At 38.3% G+C, this 14579-nt stretch overlaps 1 protein-coding gene across 1 annotated transcript; it reads right to left on the bottom strand.

Moving 5' to 3' along the window:
- Positions 1–607: 607 nt before the first annotated feature.
- On the bottom strand, positions 608–12555 carry PLA2G10 (phospholipase A2 group X; the record flags this gene model as incomplete). Its single annotated transcript, XM_082490576.1, has 4 exons — positions 608–894; positions 3483–3589; positions 6345–6510; positions 12495–12555. The coding sequence occupies 4 exons, from the start codon at positions 12553–12555 to the stop codon at positions 749–751; spliced, it is 480 nt and encodes a 159-aa protein (XP_082346702.1). The 3' UTR covers positions 608–748.
- Positions 12556–14579: the final 2024 nt, after the last annotated feature.

Raw genomic sequence — 14579 nt, 5'->3', positions numbered from 1 at the left:
ACACTTATGGGAAAGGCAGTTGGTCTCAATGACTGCTACTTTTTTCATATTTCTGTCTTGGTGATGGTTTGCATTTACACTTTCAAATCTGGCTCTGAAGTTTTAAGGGTAGAACTTCTCCCTGTGCCCACAGGAAACTCAAGGTGTACACAGAGTAAGGAAAATTTCTCTAGAAAACTGTATTTAAAAAGTAAGAAAGAAAAAAAGAATTATATTAGCCATTTTTTAATACAGGTAGGACTACTTAAGGTGAATGAGATGCAAAAGTTTAATTAGGCTTCACAATAAGTTTAATACAGATGAGAGGGCTCTTTGTGCTGACACTGTCACTTCATGCATTTCTTCAGTTCAAAGTTAACAAATGTTAAGGTTAATGTTAGTGAAAAAGTTTGATTTGCATCTTATAGCCAGTGGAGGGGAGGGTGTGTGTGAAAAGTTCACAGTGAATGATACTATAAATCTGAAAAATCTGTGAATCTAAATATAATCAAAATTAATTTTAAGTCAGTTATTCCTTAATCTGATAAACTCAAATTCCTATTTAGTCAATAAAAAATTACATAGAACTAATGAATTTGCTTTTAGTCTGTGCACTGTAGAAGGTAAATAAGAGGATAAATATTTACTTTGGCCATTCTGGGGTGGAGAGGCTGAGGTGGAAAATCATTTGTTGTCACTAGTGACTAGAGTCACTTTAGATTTAGATTTAAATACATATGAAGTTTTCATGAACACTGATGTCGTATATCTAATACCTACACAAAGGCTGAATCTCACCACACATAAAGTCTGGCCACAAAAGGTATTTTGTATGATAGGGAGCTCTAGAAAAACATTTGGCAGCTTCACGGTCACATTCACATGCCATTTTTTGACATTTGTCTTCTAGTGATTCTGAAAGAAAACACAAAGTTTGATGTTAGTCTGAAGTAATTAAAAATCTCAAATGGAATACCAAGAATTGCTACCTCACATTCCATATTTGCCAAATGAATGGCTCTGACAATTCAAGTGCAATAGGAACTGTACTGAGCTTTCATAAGACTTAGTTCTTTTGTGTTCTTTAGACAGAGCTCTATGCTAGGACATCTCAGCAACAGAGAATATACAAGCATGGTTTGGTTTAGCAACAACTGATAATCAGTAGAACTGTCTCGTCGGGTGAAAATATAATAATCAGATAAAGACTTAAATACTCTTCTTCACGTTCTTTAATAATGGAACTCTGATAACTGATTCCTTTTTAAAAAGTGGCATGTGACCCTCCCTGCCTGCCCTGTTGCTCTAGTGAAACTTGAGTTTGGGAAGGTATTTTCCATTTCACATATGCTTTAATGTACTAAAGGATGTAGCATTAAAATTGTATACATGAAATAAGGGATGCAAAGATGTTCAATGTTCAGCTTAAATTGCCCACCTTTTATATTAAGGCATTCAGTAAGAATTTAGGTAAAGTGTGTTTAAGGATGATAAAATCCATGTCTGGCCATATTTGTTTTATAATTATGGTGGTGTAACTTAACAGATTTCTTGGCATGAACGTTTCTTCTTGGCATGAACACTTTCTTCTACAGCAATATATTTTGGTTTTGTTTTGCCAACCCTGAAATGTGTGGTGTTTCTCTCTGCAACTGTCTGTAAACTGAAAAATCCTTGATTATATTTTGTCTGAGTATTTAACATTTTGAAAGCTAGGCTGAATCTCTGCTTGAGATTTGTCTAGGAGCAGAACAAGTGTTCAGTTTTGTGAATAAACTCAAATTCTGTTATGAAATGGAAGCATTCTTAATGTAGGTATGTTGATGCTTAAACTAGTTACCCTGAGAAATACTCAATACCGTAAGTAGCATAAACAACATGATAGGATAAAAAAAAACAAACAAAACAAACATTAATTGAGAACGTTAATTCATTTTTTTGTTATTGCTCCAAACTTAATCTTCTTCATGGTACACTAGGGACTTTGTTTCAGCTTTGTTTCTTGATGACATGCCTACTGTCTTGGGCAGTATTTTAAAACGTTGTCAGCTTCTGCACTGGAACAGGAGCAGAACCTTTATAGCCAAATAGAGGTGGATTGTAACTTGACAGTTAAAGAGATAGTTTGAGAGACAAGACGCTTAGTACTTCTGAAGCAGAGGAGGAAATTAGCAAGTGGAGATTCTGCATGAGGTAGACACTTGGGCAAAGCGAAGGCTGGATGAAAAGGAGGAAAAGAAATAGTGTCAAAAACTCATTTGATTTCAGGTCAGGCAAATTCTAAATTGAGTTATGAAATGAATGGTTTTTGTGTTTTCTCTGAATGGCCTATTGTGTTGCCTCTAAACTATGGTAGTCAGAAACTCACACTCATTTTTGTAAACAAGTTTATATAGGGGTCTGCATTTTTGTGGTGCAAATAATAACCAATTCTCAAGCTGATTTGCATTCTAGGTAGTAGCATAAAATTACATGCAAAGTGACTTTGACCTAGCACCTGATTTAGAAAACAAAACAGACCCAAAACCTACAACAACAACAAAAACCTCTGCAAATTTTAGGGGCTTGTGAGAAGTTACGGTTTCAAAAAGTCTTTGAAGTGTATTGGAAAATATTTCCTAAAACTTTGGGGGTTGTGAACAAGTAATGTAAAAGAAATGCTGCTTTTTCCTGTTAAATATTTTTTGTTTGTTTGATATTTCTGTCCTCCTCATATTTCGGAGCAATCAAACAAGATTTATCAAGATGTGGTCGGCCATCTGTTGCAATTTATATACTAATTATGTAAATATTTTCAAATTAACATTTTATGGCCTGGACATGTTATTTTCATAAATAAACATACTAATCAAATATTTTATTACTTCAGTGTTTGAAATTGTAAGTTGTAATTGTGAATTCATTCATAAATTGCAGCTACTAGCGGTGGGCTGTGCAACAGATCAGTGGTAAGTATGCCAAAAATTTGTCCATCATAAACTTATAAATGGTGTGAAATATTTTCTACTAAGTATAAAAAGGATCCTTTTTAAACAATTTTAATTTTCTTGCCTCCTGTTTGTACTTGCTTTCCATTTGGAGACTTGCAGGGAGAAGCATAACGTGAGTTCTTCAACATATGTAAATGTCAAGTAAAAAGGGGGGGGGGGTGGTAGTTTTTCTGAAAGGGCAATAGAAGCTTGTAGATGAGAATTATGTTTGTTTATGTATAACAGGAGGTGGGGATTAAGAAGAAGAAACTGCATGCAGTTGGTTGGCACAGCTGTGCTTTCTGGAGGCACAACTTACCCTGGCAAAAAAGTCACAAAAGGAAGGATGCTAAAATAAGAATTTTACAGTTAATGAAGAAAATGTCTTTCTATGAAGTCAGTGAGACAATTCGGTGGAAGTAAAAAACAAAACAAAACAAACAACCCAAAAAAACAAACAAACAAAACCACACGCACACAAAAAAAAACAACAAAAAACTCTCCACTACCCAAAAATTAGAACTGTTCACTCACCACAGACAGCAGTGTTGTCTTCACATTCCCAGTGGTAACTTTCTGTCTTTGGGTGACAACCTGCTTGTTCTGCCTTACCATAGCAGCAGTCATGGTTAAAGCAGCACCTGAGAGTAACAGAGATGGGCTTGCCTTAATTCGTACTGTGGTGATTTATGGTCACATAATCTGGATGGATTTTATCAGCGTGTTTCTACAGGCTGTGAAATTATAAAAGTCAACATATGCGAATGTACAGTTACCTGCTCAGGAGTAAAGAGAGGGCAATTGTTTAATAGATCACCTGGAAAAAATGCTTGATACACTTCCTCATAGATGAAAATACAAGGAACCTTTATAAAGTATTCTCAGTTTTAAACACAGTAAACTATTATGTGGGTATGCCTCTCTCCTAGCACCTTCCAAGAAAAAGATTAAGTGCCAGAAGCCTGTCAGATAGTGAATGATGTGTTTTTCTGCCAGTTATTGATGCTGTTGTAACAGTTAGTAATTGGAAAGGCACAAGAAGATTTGTTAGGCTGTAGCATATTATCATAAATGTCTCATAGCAAAGTCCTTAGATGGTGGCAGAAAAGCTGCGGGCGGGTGGAATGTTCAGTGGTGAATAGGCATGGGTGCTGTTTAACGTCATAGTATAACTAAAATTGTTTGCTCAGTATCATGAGAAAATTTGGAAAATTGCCGAAAAAGATGATTTCAAAATTGTTCTTGTCATAACTGGGACAATGAATTCATAGACTTTCTATCACATTGTGGAACTGAACATACAAGTAAGCATTAATGGCATATTTTAATGCTTAAAAAAAGAATTACTCTTCTAGTCTAGAGTCACTGCAAACCCAGAATAGCAAGTAAGGAAGGTAACAAGGATCTGAAATTAGATAGCTTGTAGGTGTTTGCTGCAAACTATACTCTTTTTTTTTCTTTTTTTTTTTTTGTCTCAGTGGTAGAACAGGATGTATCGGTGAGGTCTTTGCATTCAGTCATTCAGTGTCCTCCTGCTAGCCTAAAACCGTCTAATATATTACAGTAGGCACATGATGTTTAGACGGTGTTTAGATTGCCTGAGGAATTTATGTCTGCAATAGAAAAAGTTAATGCTGTGAGCTCTCACTTCCAATTACTGTTTTTTCCTATGCTTATTAAATAATTAGTTGGTAACTCCACACAAGTCTCCATTTAAAGGTCCTGCAGTATGTTGTAGTTGAACAGCACATGCCCGTGAAGTAGCTCAATACATCCGTTTCATGCACAGAAATAAAAAAAATAAATCAACTTCTAGCGAGTCCTTGTAGCAGTACCCAGGTAAATAAACTAGCAAATATGCCTTCTTTTGCCATAGCATACTCTATCTTCGTGTGTTTACAAAAATTCTTGGAATTACTTTAGTCTTCTTTTAAGCATTTTAAATAAAAATAGATGCTTAAGGATTAAGGATTTTACGTTTTATCTTGTGAAAGCAATGTATGATTGTCTCTATTTGGAAGTTTATTTTTATAAGTGGCAGGCAAAAATCTAAATTGCAATAACTTTATTTGAATAATTCTATTACAGACGTTCTTACTTCAGATTAAGTATTTCTGTATTTTCACTTAACTTGTTTTCAGGCATAATTTTGAATGTAAACAGCCCACAACGTAGCTCAAAACTTTAAGAAATCAAACTTGGTAAGAATGTTTGTCTCTGCATTCAGTTGGTGCAATTCTTGATTCCGCTCAAATGCAGTAGAGTAAGGACACTCACTTCTGGCTTGTTCTTAACATTCTGTAGCTATTAAAACCCAGACCACAAATAGCTAACCATGCTTTGTGAAGAAGCAGCTTCTTACTACTGTGGGACTTTTACAAAGTGAAAAAATGGCCTATAATGAAAGACCGGCAAATTGCAGATTCTCCATACAGATGACCAGAACTAATAACAGTCCCTTCTTTTTGTATGTAGTCCCAGTCATTAAAGTAGCAACTGCATTCTACAAAATTGTCTTTAAAATAACAGATTACACATCCAAAAACTTGAAATATGTAGTCAAAGTTTGTAAAGGTTTTAGTTCTCATCACAACTAGAATCTTTATGCAAAAAAAAAAAAATCAGATTTGAACTTTCCATAAATTCTACCCTAAATGTATCAAACATTTGTTTTCCTTTTAATTTACAATATATCTGTCTGGTAAGTCAGAACTTGAGATGTCACATACAGTGGAGAAATGATATATATAATGATAAATTTGAAAATATAAAACCTTTCTTTAACTACTATAATCAGAAAATCATCTTCCTGTCAGCTAATGTTCAATTATAAATTAAATTGCTGGTAGTCAATATGATGGGATTTAGCACTAAATACAAAAGTCTGTTTTTAGAATTATTTTAGTAACAATTCATAATTCCTTTTATTCAGCAGATATTTTTCAGCAGGTTGACCTTTGCATAATTTTCTATGTATTATTTTGAATACTAATAAAATGGGATGGGTGGTAGTAGCATCAAGAGATTTTTCACTTGCAATTTTTTTTTTTTAATTTTTACTTTTAAAGATAGCTTGAATGTTTGAGCATTAAAGCTTCTCCAAGAAGACTTTAGTTCTTCAGCTCTTGGCCAAACAGCAGCAGCAAAGAAACTCAATTGTACTGTGAATCCAATATTAATGCAATGAGAGTTTGAGTTAACGGCAAGTAGGATTCATGTAGATCTACAGTATCACAATTTTAATGCTTCAGAGTTTCTTCACAGTCTGAGGTATGTTTAAACTCAGTTCCCTTACTGGTGTTAAATAGGCCTAATTCATGTTTTTTTTTTAGTCCTTTCACTCTGTCATCTGCATATATTCAGCACTTAATTACTCAAATAAGTAGTTACTCTTACCAGTCTACTCTGTCCTTGGGCCATCCTCTTCCTCCCAGGCCACAGTAGCATCCATAACGTAGGTAAGCAAAGGGAGATCGTCCTGTAGTACATCTAATGGCTCCGGCTAATTCAAGAATTCCTCTTCGATTTCTAAAATGGGCTTCCCCGAAAGTGCCTTTATAAACTGTGGAAGAAAAACTCTTTATTTTTTATTGAATCAAACATGCAGATATAAGATAGTTTTTATTTTTTAGACTTTGATAATGAATGTCAGTACTTGAAAATAATACAGATTTCTTTTTGACACTTTGGGGCCACACTGCTTGACCCAGTCCCTTTTTTACCCCAATCTACAGTGAGCAGAATACTGAACAACGTTCTGAGTAGCTGCAGTGGTTTCCTCCCATCGAGGCAGCATACAGTGGCAGGCTTTGGTCATTTCCAGTCTTAAAACTCGCAAGGGCTAGCATGTGTTCTGTGGTCTCGGTCCACTGATCTGCTAAGATTAGATGCTGTAAGTGTTGCCATATTTTCTCCTCATCATAACGTGCAATTTTGCCCATGTTGTTATTTTGTAGAATGTAATGCTTTACATTGGTTGTTCTAATGTCCTCTATGATGGGGGTCTGGTTTTCCTCATTTTTAGCAAAGAAGCCAAATAACTGGTGGTGGTGGTGGGGTGGGTGTAGAGCAGGGAAATGGGTGGGTGTTTGGAGTCACTTCCAGGGAAATTAGAAGGAGGGTTGCTTTTTTTTCTGTTTCCTTTTGTTTGGGTTTTTTTGTTTTTAAGGGATTCCCACCAGTATTTCTCCAGAACAAGACTGTATTTAGGAACTTCATTTTAAGCAATCTCGTGTCAGTACTAAAGCAGTAGGTCTGGGGCAGCAGGTAAATGTTGAGACACCAGATGACTTTTTTTAGGGCTCCATGTCATCCTTCAGGTTGAGCTAACGCATCAAAGACCTTTAATGGTAATGGGCAGCATTTCCTTGCAATGCAGGCTCTGAGCTATTTGCAGCAATTTTTAGGAAGTTGGATGAGTACAAAACAAATTAGTGGAAGGCTGCTGATTAGAGCTGTCGTACTAATTAAACTAATGATTTATTTTGGTATGAGGAGAACAGTTTATAAACCTTTACTTCCAGTACTGGATATAGATTGCAAAAGACATTAAGGTTTAATAACTGATAATATCAGTGAGAGAGACAGCAGAAAAAATATTTAGACTTTGTTATTGAAGGCTTTGATATTTATTTTCCTACAGAATAACTATATGATTATACAGTTTATATATAATCTGTATAATCATCTAATCTATTGTCATAGACTAACTAATAGACTAATCTATTATAATAGATCACATGATTAACTATAATCAGTTAATGGAAGATCTGCCAGAAAAATATTGTTCCCAGCACAGTTGAGTAACTTGAAATGCATGGGATGCTGGTGACCTCCAGCGCTCGTAATTTCACAAAACAAAGGGATTTAAGCACCTCATGAAATTACCTCATTAAGAAATACAATTGGTTTGTAGGTGAGAATGGTAAAAAAGCTTTAGAAAGAATGTTTGTAGCAAATTCTTACTTATGAAAATAGCTAGGCTTCCTAAAGCAATATTTAGTACTTTTCTGAGTGGCAACTACTCCCAGATCTTATTCCCTCCTGCTTTGTGGGCTCATGATCTAGGGAGAAGAGAGGATGTTGAAACAAGAGTGCTTAAACTTGCACACGCATCTTTGGCCATTGGTTAAAAGCAATTGCACCTTGAGGAGTTAAAAAAAGATTCTTTGTCTATGTAGTCGCTTGCAGTCTTGTTTAAAAACTGTTCCATTGGCACTAAAACTTCTTTGCTAAGATAGCGAATAGTGTCTATTGTGTCATGGCTCCCATTCCAGGATATTATCTGCTGTTTAGTTATATAGGTTTTCTAGAAAAAAGATCTTCTCGTGCTTTCCCAAGGGGTCCATAAGGTATACTGGGTGGACTCTTTGGAACCTGTAGTTCTAGGTGTCAAAATAACAGTCATGTTGTGGAACTGGCACGTGATCATCTCCCATTCTGTTGCAGCTCTGAATATATGTTTCGGCTCTGGGTAGCAGAAGCATCCATTTAACTATAACCAGACAATACCTTTACAATAGCACTGAAAGTGTTATCTTCTCTCCCAGTACAGGTTCAGTAAAATCCCAGCTGAAAAAAAAAAACCCTGCAATAAGGCTGCAGCATTACAAATAGCAACTGCTTATACTCTCAAATGTTTAGTGAGATTTGGCTAGACTCTTGCAGCTAGCCAGTAATGTGTGAAGGAACCATGTTAGTAGTTAATGGCAAAGCTGGGTTTGCTCTGCATGACATTAGTAATTCTGAAGAAATCCCCGAAGAAAGTGAAGAATTTTTACATTGTGTCTCGGTTCCTGGCAACTGGGGAAGGATGGTGTAGGAGAGCTACAAGACACGAAGAGGAAGCTAAGAGTTTCTAAGTCATATTCCTGATTTCATCAGAGAATTGTTTGCTAGTTTTGGACAAATGCCAGATTTAAATCCATGTTAAGTAGAAGTGTCTGCTCCCTGAAGAGCACAAGTATAAATCTGCAAAATGTGCCATGTAAATAACTTAAAGAAAAGGACATAAACTTTTTATCCTTGCAGTTTGTGTTTCAGCATCTGGACATCGAGGTATACACCAAGACTGTATTGTACTGTAGATACTCTGAACATGACCGAAGGAAAAGTCTCTGTCCCAACAGCTTTGTAACCTGAGTTTAATAAAAGCGACAAAAGACCATCCTAGAATACGTAGAAGTATGGAAACAATGAGAGTCATATCAGTGTGATGGTAGCATTAGTGTATTAGCAACATAATAAAATTTCCAAAGTATTTTATCAGAACTTCTGTGGAATACAGTCAGAGACTGAAGTGACATTCTGCATATTTCCAGATGTTTCATGATCAAGGTATGTTTTTAAATTTTTCTGTGTGGTTTTGTTTGTTTTTATGAAGACTTTGCATTTATCTTTATGGACTAGAGTATTCCTATAAGTTTGATTATGCATTCATGAGAGTAGTGTCGTCCCTCTATGTCTCATCTGTTTTTTGTTTTTATCATGCAGGTTGTGTGCAGCTCTATCAAACACAATATTGTGGGTGGGAAAAAAAGGGAGGGAACGAGATTGTGTTTATTGTAATTTCATTGCTTTCTAATGTGTATGAAAAAATCATTGGTTTGATATCTAGACGTCACAGGAAATAAGTCCAACTAAGTTTACAAAAATAATTTACAGTTAGACAATTTGAGTCTAGTCTTGTTATGACTTTTTATATTCCTGTACTATTTAATTCTGGTGTTTATTGCATAATAGGAATTGTAAGTTTGTTAATGTTTCAACTGTCCTCATTCTTGAAAGAAAACTTTAAAGACAGATATTTGGGAGAGGAAAAAACCTTACAGGCGATTAGACCATCAGCAAACTCAGATTTAACTGGATGTGATGTAGCTGCTTTAAAAGTAAAGGTTGGAGGGAAACCAAAACCATGCCAATCCTTAGGCTACTTTAGGCACCATAAATTAGCAGATGGAGAAAGAAAAAACCCCAAACAAATCTACCCAGTTGTCTTTGTGATTGTAATGACTGAGACAGAGAGATCAAAAGCCATGAAGTGACTTTCTGAAGACTGAAATTAAGTAAACACTAAAGACAGCCTGAGAGAAAGCAACAGTATGTAATCACATTATATTTGCATTGTGCTTGGTTTTAAAACTGTAATTCCTGTTGCCCAAATTGGAGCCCTGCCATGTTTGGAGAGTTTGAACTTCATCATACTGTCTTGGTTTGTTGCCTTTATAAGTTCTTGAGAGTTCAGATTGTGCTAAATGCTGTACATTATTATGTCTTTGCGAGATGTTTTCCACTATACCTTCCTACTCTCCCTTTTTCCTAGTTTTCTGACTAGATTACAATAGTATTTAATTATCCAGTCCCTTACATTTTCATATGCGTAGAGGGGAAAAATTTTTATTGAGATGCACAGCTTTGCATAATTATGATACATAACTACATTAATCATTAGCAGCTGATACAGTGTATGATGTTTTGTAGGTTTTAAATAATTTTTAAGCCATTCTTTCAGAGACTGAGGCTACATAAACATTTTTTGATGTTAAATACGTCTAAGATTTCCTACAGTGATATTTCCTTTGTCCAGTCATAATGCTCTAGTAGTTCAGAACTTGAAACTTTGGATTTCAGACTTTCTGGTGCATCTCCAAGATCTTGCCAGAAGTGGAAACCTTTGAACTGTATGCATTATTCTGTAATTCTTTCTTGGGTTTGTTTTTTTTTTCTTAGATTTTTTCCTCTTGCTTCATAAACCACCAGGAATGGCCTTTTTCACCTCATCTTGTTGCCCAGACTACTAATGTGCTGTCTTCACAAACTGTGGTCATAGGTAAATTTTCTTAAAGGATAAATTTGCCTGTTTTGATACCGTGGATCAAGCATTGAGAAACAGGTAAATTGCATTTCCCTTCCTCCTCACTGCCTACGGAATGGGTGACTGCGATGCCTGACTCAGAGCTATCGGACCAGAGCCAGGCTCTCCATAACGATCTCTCTAGGCTGGCAGAAACAGTGAAACAGTCTTTCATTGCTTTCCTTAATATTCTTTCTGAGGTTTGTGCCGTGCAAGGCATGAAGTCTGGAGGATGATCACAATTGCAGAAGGAATAATAGGGGCACGCTGAGGTCAGGAAGTAGAATTGGGGCAGTGAGCTTGGTGGGACCTTAAGTTGGCCCCATTATGCAAGCACCTTACCTTATGGTCTTTAATCATGTGATTGCCTTCTTCCCCCCCCCCCCCCCCTCCCCCCCCAGCCCTGGCTTCATTCTGTGCACAGAATCTGTTACAAGAATTAATTGAGGCTTTTTTCCTTAGGATCCCTCTATTTGCAAGATGTGGGTTAGTACATTTGCAAGCTGTGTAGGAATGTATGAAAAAAAAAGTGCAAGAAAACAAAAAAGAATCTCTTAATTAAGGCAGGTGAATGCTATTCTGGAAAGCTGGATTTTATCTTTACAGCTGTGACAAAGGTTCAGCACGAGGTTAGTTTAATCACTTTAAAACAATGCCTATGGATATTTACTAATAGCATGCTCCAGCCTGCTAAATATCCTGGGGTTGGAGTACCAAACTACTGCAATACTCATTGAGAATCAGGCTTTGAGTAGTTGAAGTTCCACATAATTTTAAATAGTTGTAGGTAAAATTGGGTTCTAACGTGCCACCACAGGAACCTAAAACTAGTGGATGCTTTTTTGTGTCATCCCACTGACCTATCTGAAAAAAGGGATGATATTATAGTTTCACAGAAGTGTGAAAGAAGTAAGTACATTCAGATGCTGTACTGATGAATACATCAGAAAACCTATGAGGAAATGGACTGTAAATTATTACAACTGGTCTTTAATACCGCTTAATAAATAGGACATAGGATACAAAAAAAAATAATTAAATACTTGCAAAGTGAGTAGTCAGGTATGAGGCAGGGGTCCTCTAATTACATTCTCACATCATAACTTATTCATAAAGGCTGACTCAGTTTTTTCAGAATAACCTGGTTATGGTTTTGGAGGCAATCTCAGCTCTAGCAGTTCCTAGCTGCTGAACTGCTCTGTAACTTAAGCGCTCTGAGATAGCTCTGTCATACCCACAAGAGCATGGGTAAATGTATTTGCTTTGTAGGAAGATCAGTATTACACGTGCAATCTGATTTTAAATACTGGACTTTTTAACACGCTTGCACACTACTGATAGACTTTTAAAACGTACTGTGAGACCCTCCAGCAGAGTTCCCGTGCTGCACATCTAAGCCGAGAAACGGGCGGGCTGTCAGCGCAGCTCCAGCCGATATCTCCGCGTTCACCGCTCCGCTGCGGTACACCCCGCGCCTTACACAATCTTTCACAGTATTCCCTTCCCGCCACCGTTTCTCCTAACGCTCTTTCCTCCCCGACCTTCCCCCGGACGCAACAAGCCCCAGCCCTCAGGCTGCGGAGCGCCCGGCGAGGGGCGAGCGCGGGGTCGCTGGACGGGGCCGCTTCCCCGCTGGGAGCGACCGGCTCCCCGCCGCCGGACCCCCCGGCGGAGCCCGCAGCGGCTCTACTCACCGGCCGCCAGCAGCAGCGGCAGCAGCAGCAGCAGGGGCAGCGCCGGGCGGCGGGGTGCCATGGGCAGCGCGGCGGGCGGGTGTGCGCGGCTGCCGGGGCAGGCGGGGGTGCGTCTCCGCGCACAAGTGCCTCGCTCCGGGAGCGCAGTGTGAGGTGTGAGCCGGGGCGGCTGCGTGCCGCCTATAAAAGGGCGCTTTCTGCCCCGAGCCAGGTGCCCCGGAGCCAGAGCTGAGGACCGCGCTCCGCTGTCCGTCTGGCCAGAAGGGAGGAGCCGCCGGGGAGAGCTGGGACCGGTCGCTCGGGCAGCCCGGCGCCGTCGGACACAGGCTGGCTGCTGGTCCTTGGGGAGGGGGCCCCGCTCCGCTCCTTCAGCACTCCGCTACTCCGGTAGCTGTAATTTCTCTTTGAGTTACAGCACTTCCCAGATAATTTAATCTAGATCCAAAGAGTTAAAATGGCAGTGAACTGTGTTGTAAGGTATTCTAGTGGTTAATTATAAGAGGTGCTGAATACATGTGCTGTACCTCTAGTCTGATTTGCCAAACTGTCTCCCGATTGCTACTTTTCTTGGAAGACTAAAGAACAACCAACTCCTAAACTGGCTATGGGTATTTGTAGCTTGATCAAAATAACTTTTTAACCTTCCTTCAACCAAGATACAGTATTTTTTTTTGCATTGTACAATCTTCACATATTTTTTCCATTCCCTTTCCAATTCTTGCATTATTTTGTAAAACCTATAACTAGATGCCATACTGCAATCACAGTTTAACACTCGCTTTTACGTGCTCATATCAGACCTTTCATTATTGCACTGAAACCAGTGTATTTCCTGTCAGTTGTTCAAGCAATCCAGGACCCCTGAAATGTTGGATATTGATCCACTGAAATGTGGGGGGGTGGTGTTGTTTTGTTTTGTTTTGCCCTTCTTTTTGGTATTATTTTATTCCAGGATATGGCCCCCATTGGATCCCATTGAGGCCTACACTGCAAGGATAAGGAAGGAGAGATAAACCCAAAGTTTTTTTAATGGGACTTTCCAAGAACTCGTTCTTGGTGACATCGCCTGACTATCAGAGAGCAGCTGGTAGGGTTTTTTTTGTAGGAAATGTTTTTTTCAGCAAAGAGATAAAACGTTTTTTCATGTGCATACTGAAGGATAGTTCTACTTTTGCATCAAAATGCTCTGAGTATTGTATCATTGCTCTTTTATCAGAAGTAGAGAATCATACGTGGTCTGATTTCAAAAGACAAAAAGCATGCACAGACAGATCAGATTTGTTTTTGTTATGCTCTCATTAATCCACGCTCTATGAAATGTTGGCACTGAAGTTACGGTAGCGTGGGATAAACGTGGAAACACATCAATTTAAGGTTGGATATTGATATGCCTTTGTGCAACTACTTGCAGAACACCAGAAGTAGTATGTGAGCCCAGTCAAAACTGTGCCTGGTGCTTGAAGAGGCAGAAAGGGTCGTGGTACAAACTTGACAAACCACAAGGAAGCAGGGTTTCCAGCTCGAGAGCTTGTATTCTGCAAAGGGACAAAAGTTGTTGGAGGCTTGTCTGACCGTGACTTCCTGCTGATCGATACCCAGTAGCTTCTGATGGGATGCGCTGTGGTGTGCTGCCAGCCAGGCTGCCCGTCCCTGCCCCTTCCGTCCTGCCAACACAGTGGACCACAGCTACCACTGTGCTTCCCAACAGAGATGGACTAGGACACGAGTGAAACAGGATCTGTGGCAACCATAAATGTTGTCAATGACCCCAAGAAGTCTTGGTAACGTACAAGTCATAATAGAAACACCACTTATTTGGGATAGATTTTTTTTTTTTTAATTTTTTTTTTTTAGATTTTGTTGCTACTGTCATCAACTGGGTCAAAGCAATTTTCCTATTACTCATGGTGTCACATCGCTAATTACTGTTACTCTATTTTCATATTGTCACTTATACTGCATTTGTTTACTGACTCTTCCGGTGAATAAGTCACACCTATTAGAACGTTTTAATAGTGTTCAACAGCAGTTTAGTGAAACTTCCAGTTGAACAGTATCCCATCCAGCATACCATTGGATATGACA

Source organism: Vanellus vanellus, assembly GCF_965231255.1.
Source record: "Vanellus vanellus genome assembly, chromosome: 14".
In the NCBI taxonomy this organism is placed as follows: Eukaryota; Metazoa; Chordata; class Aves; order Charadriiformes; family Charadriidae; genus Vanellus; species Vanellus vanellus.
The sequence above is the reverse complement of the archived record's forward strand: the minus strand, read 5'-3'. Positions and strand labels throughout refer to the sequence as shown.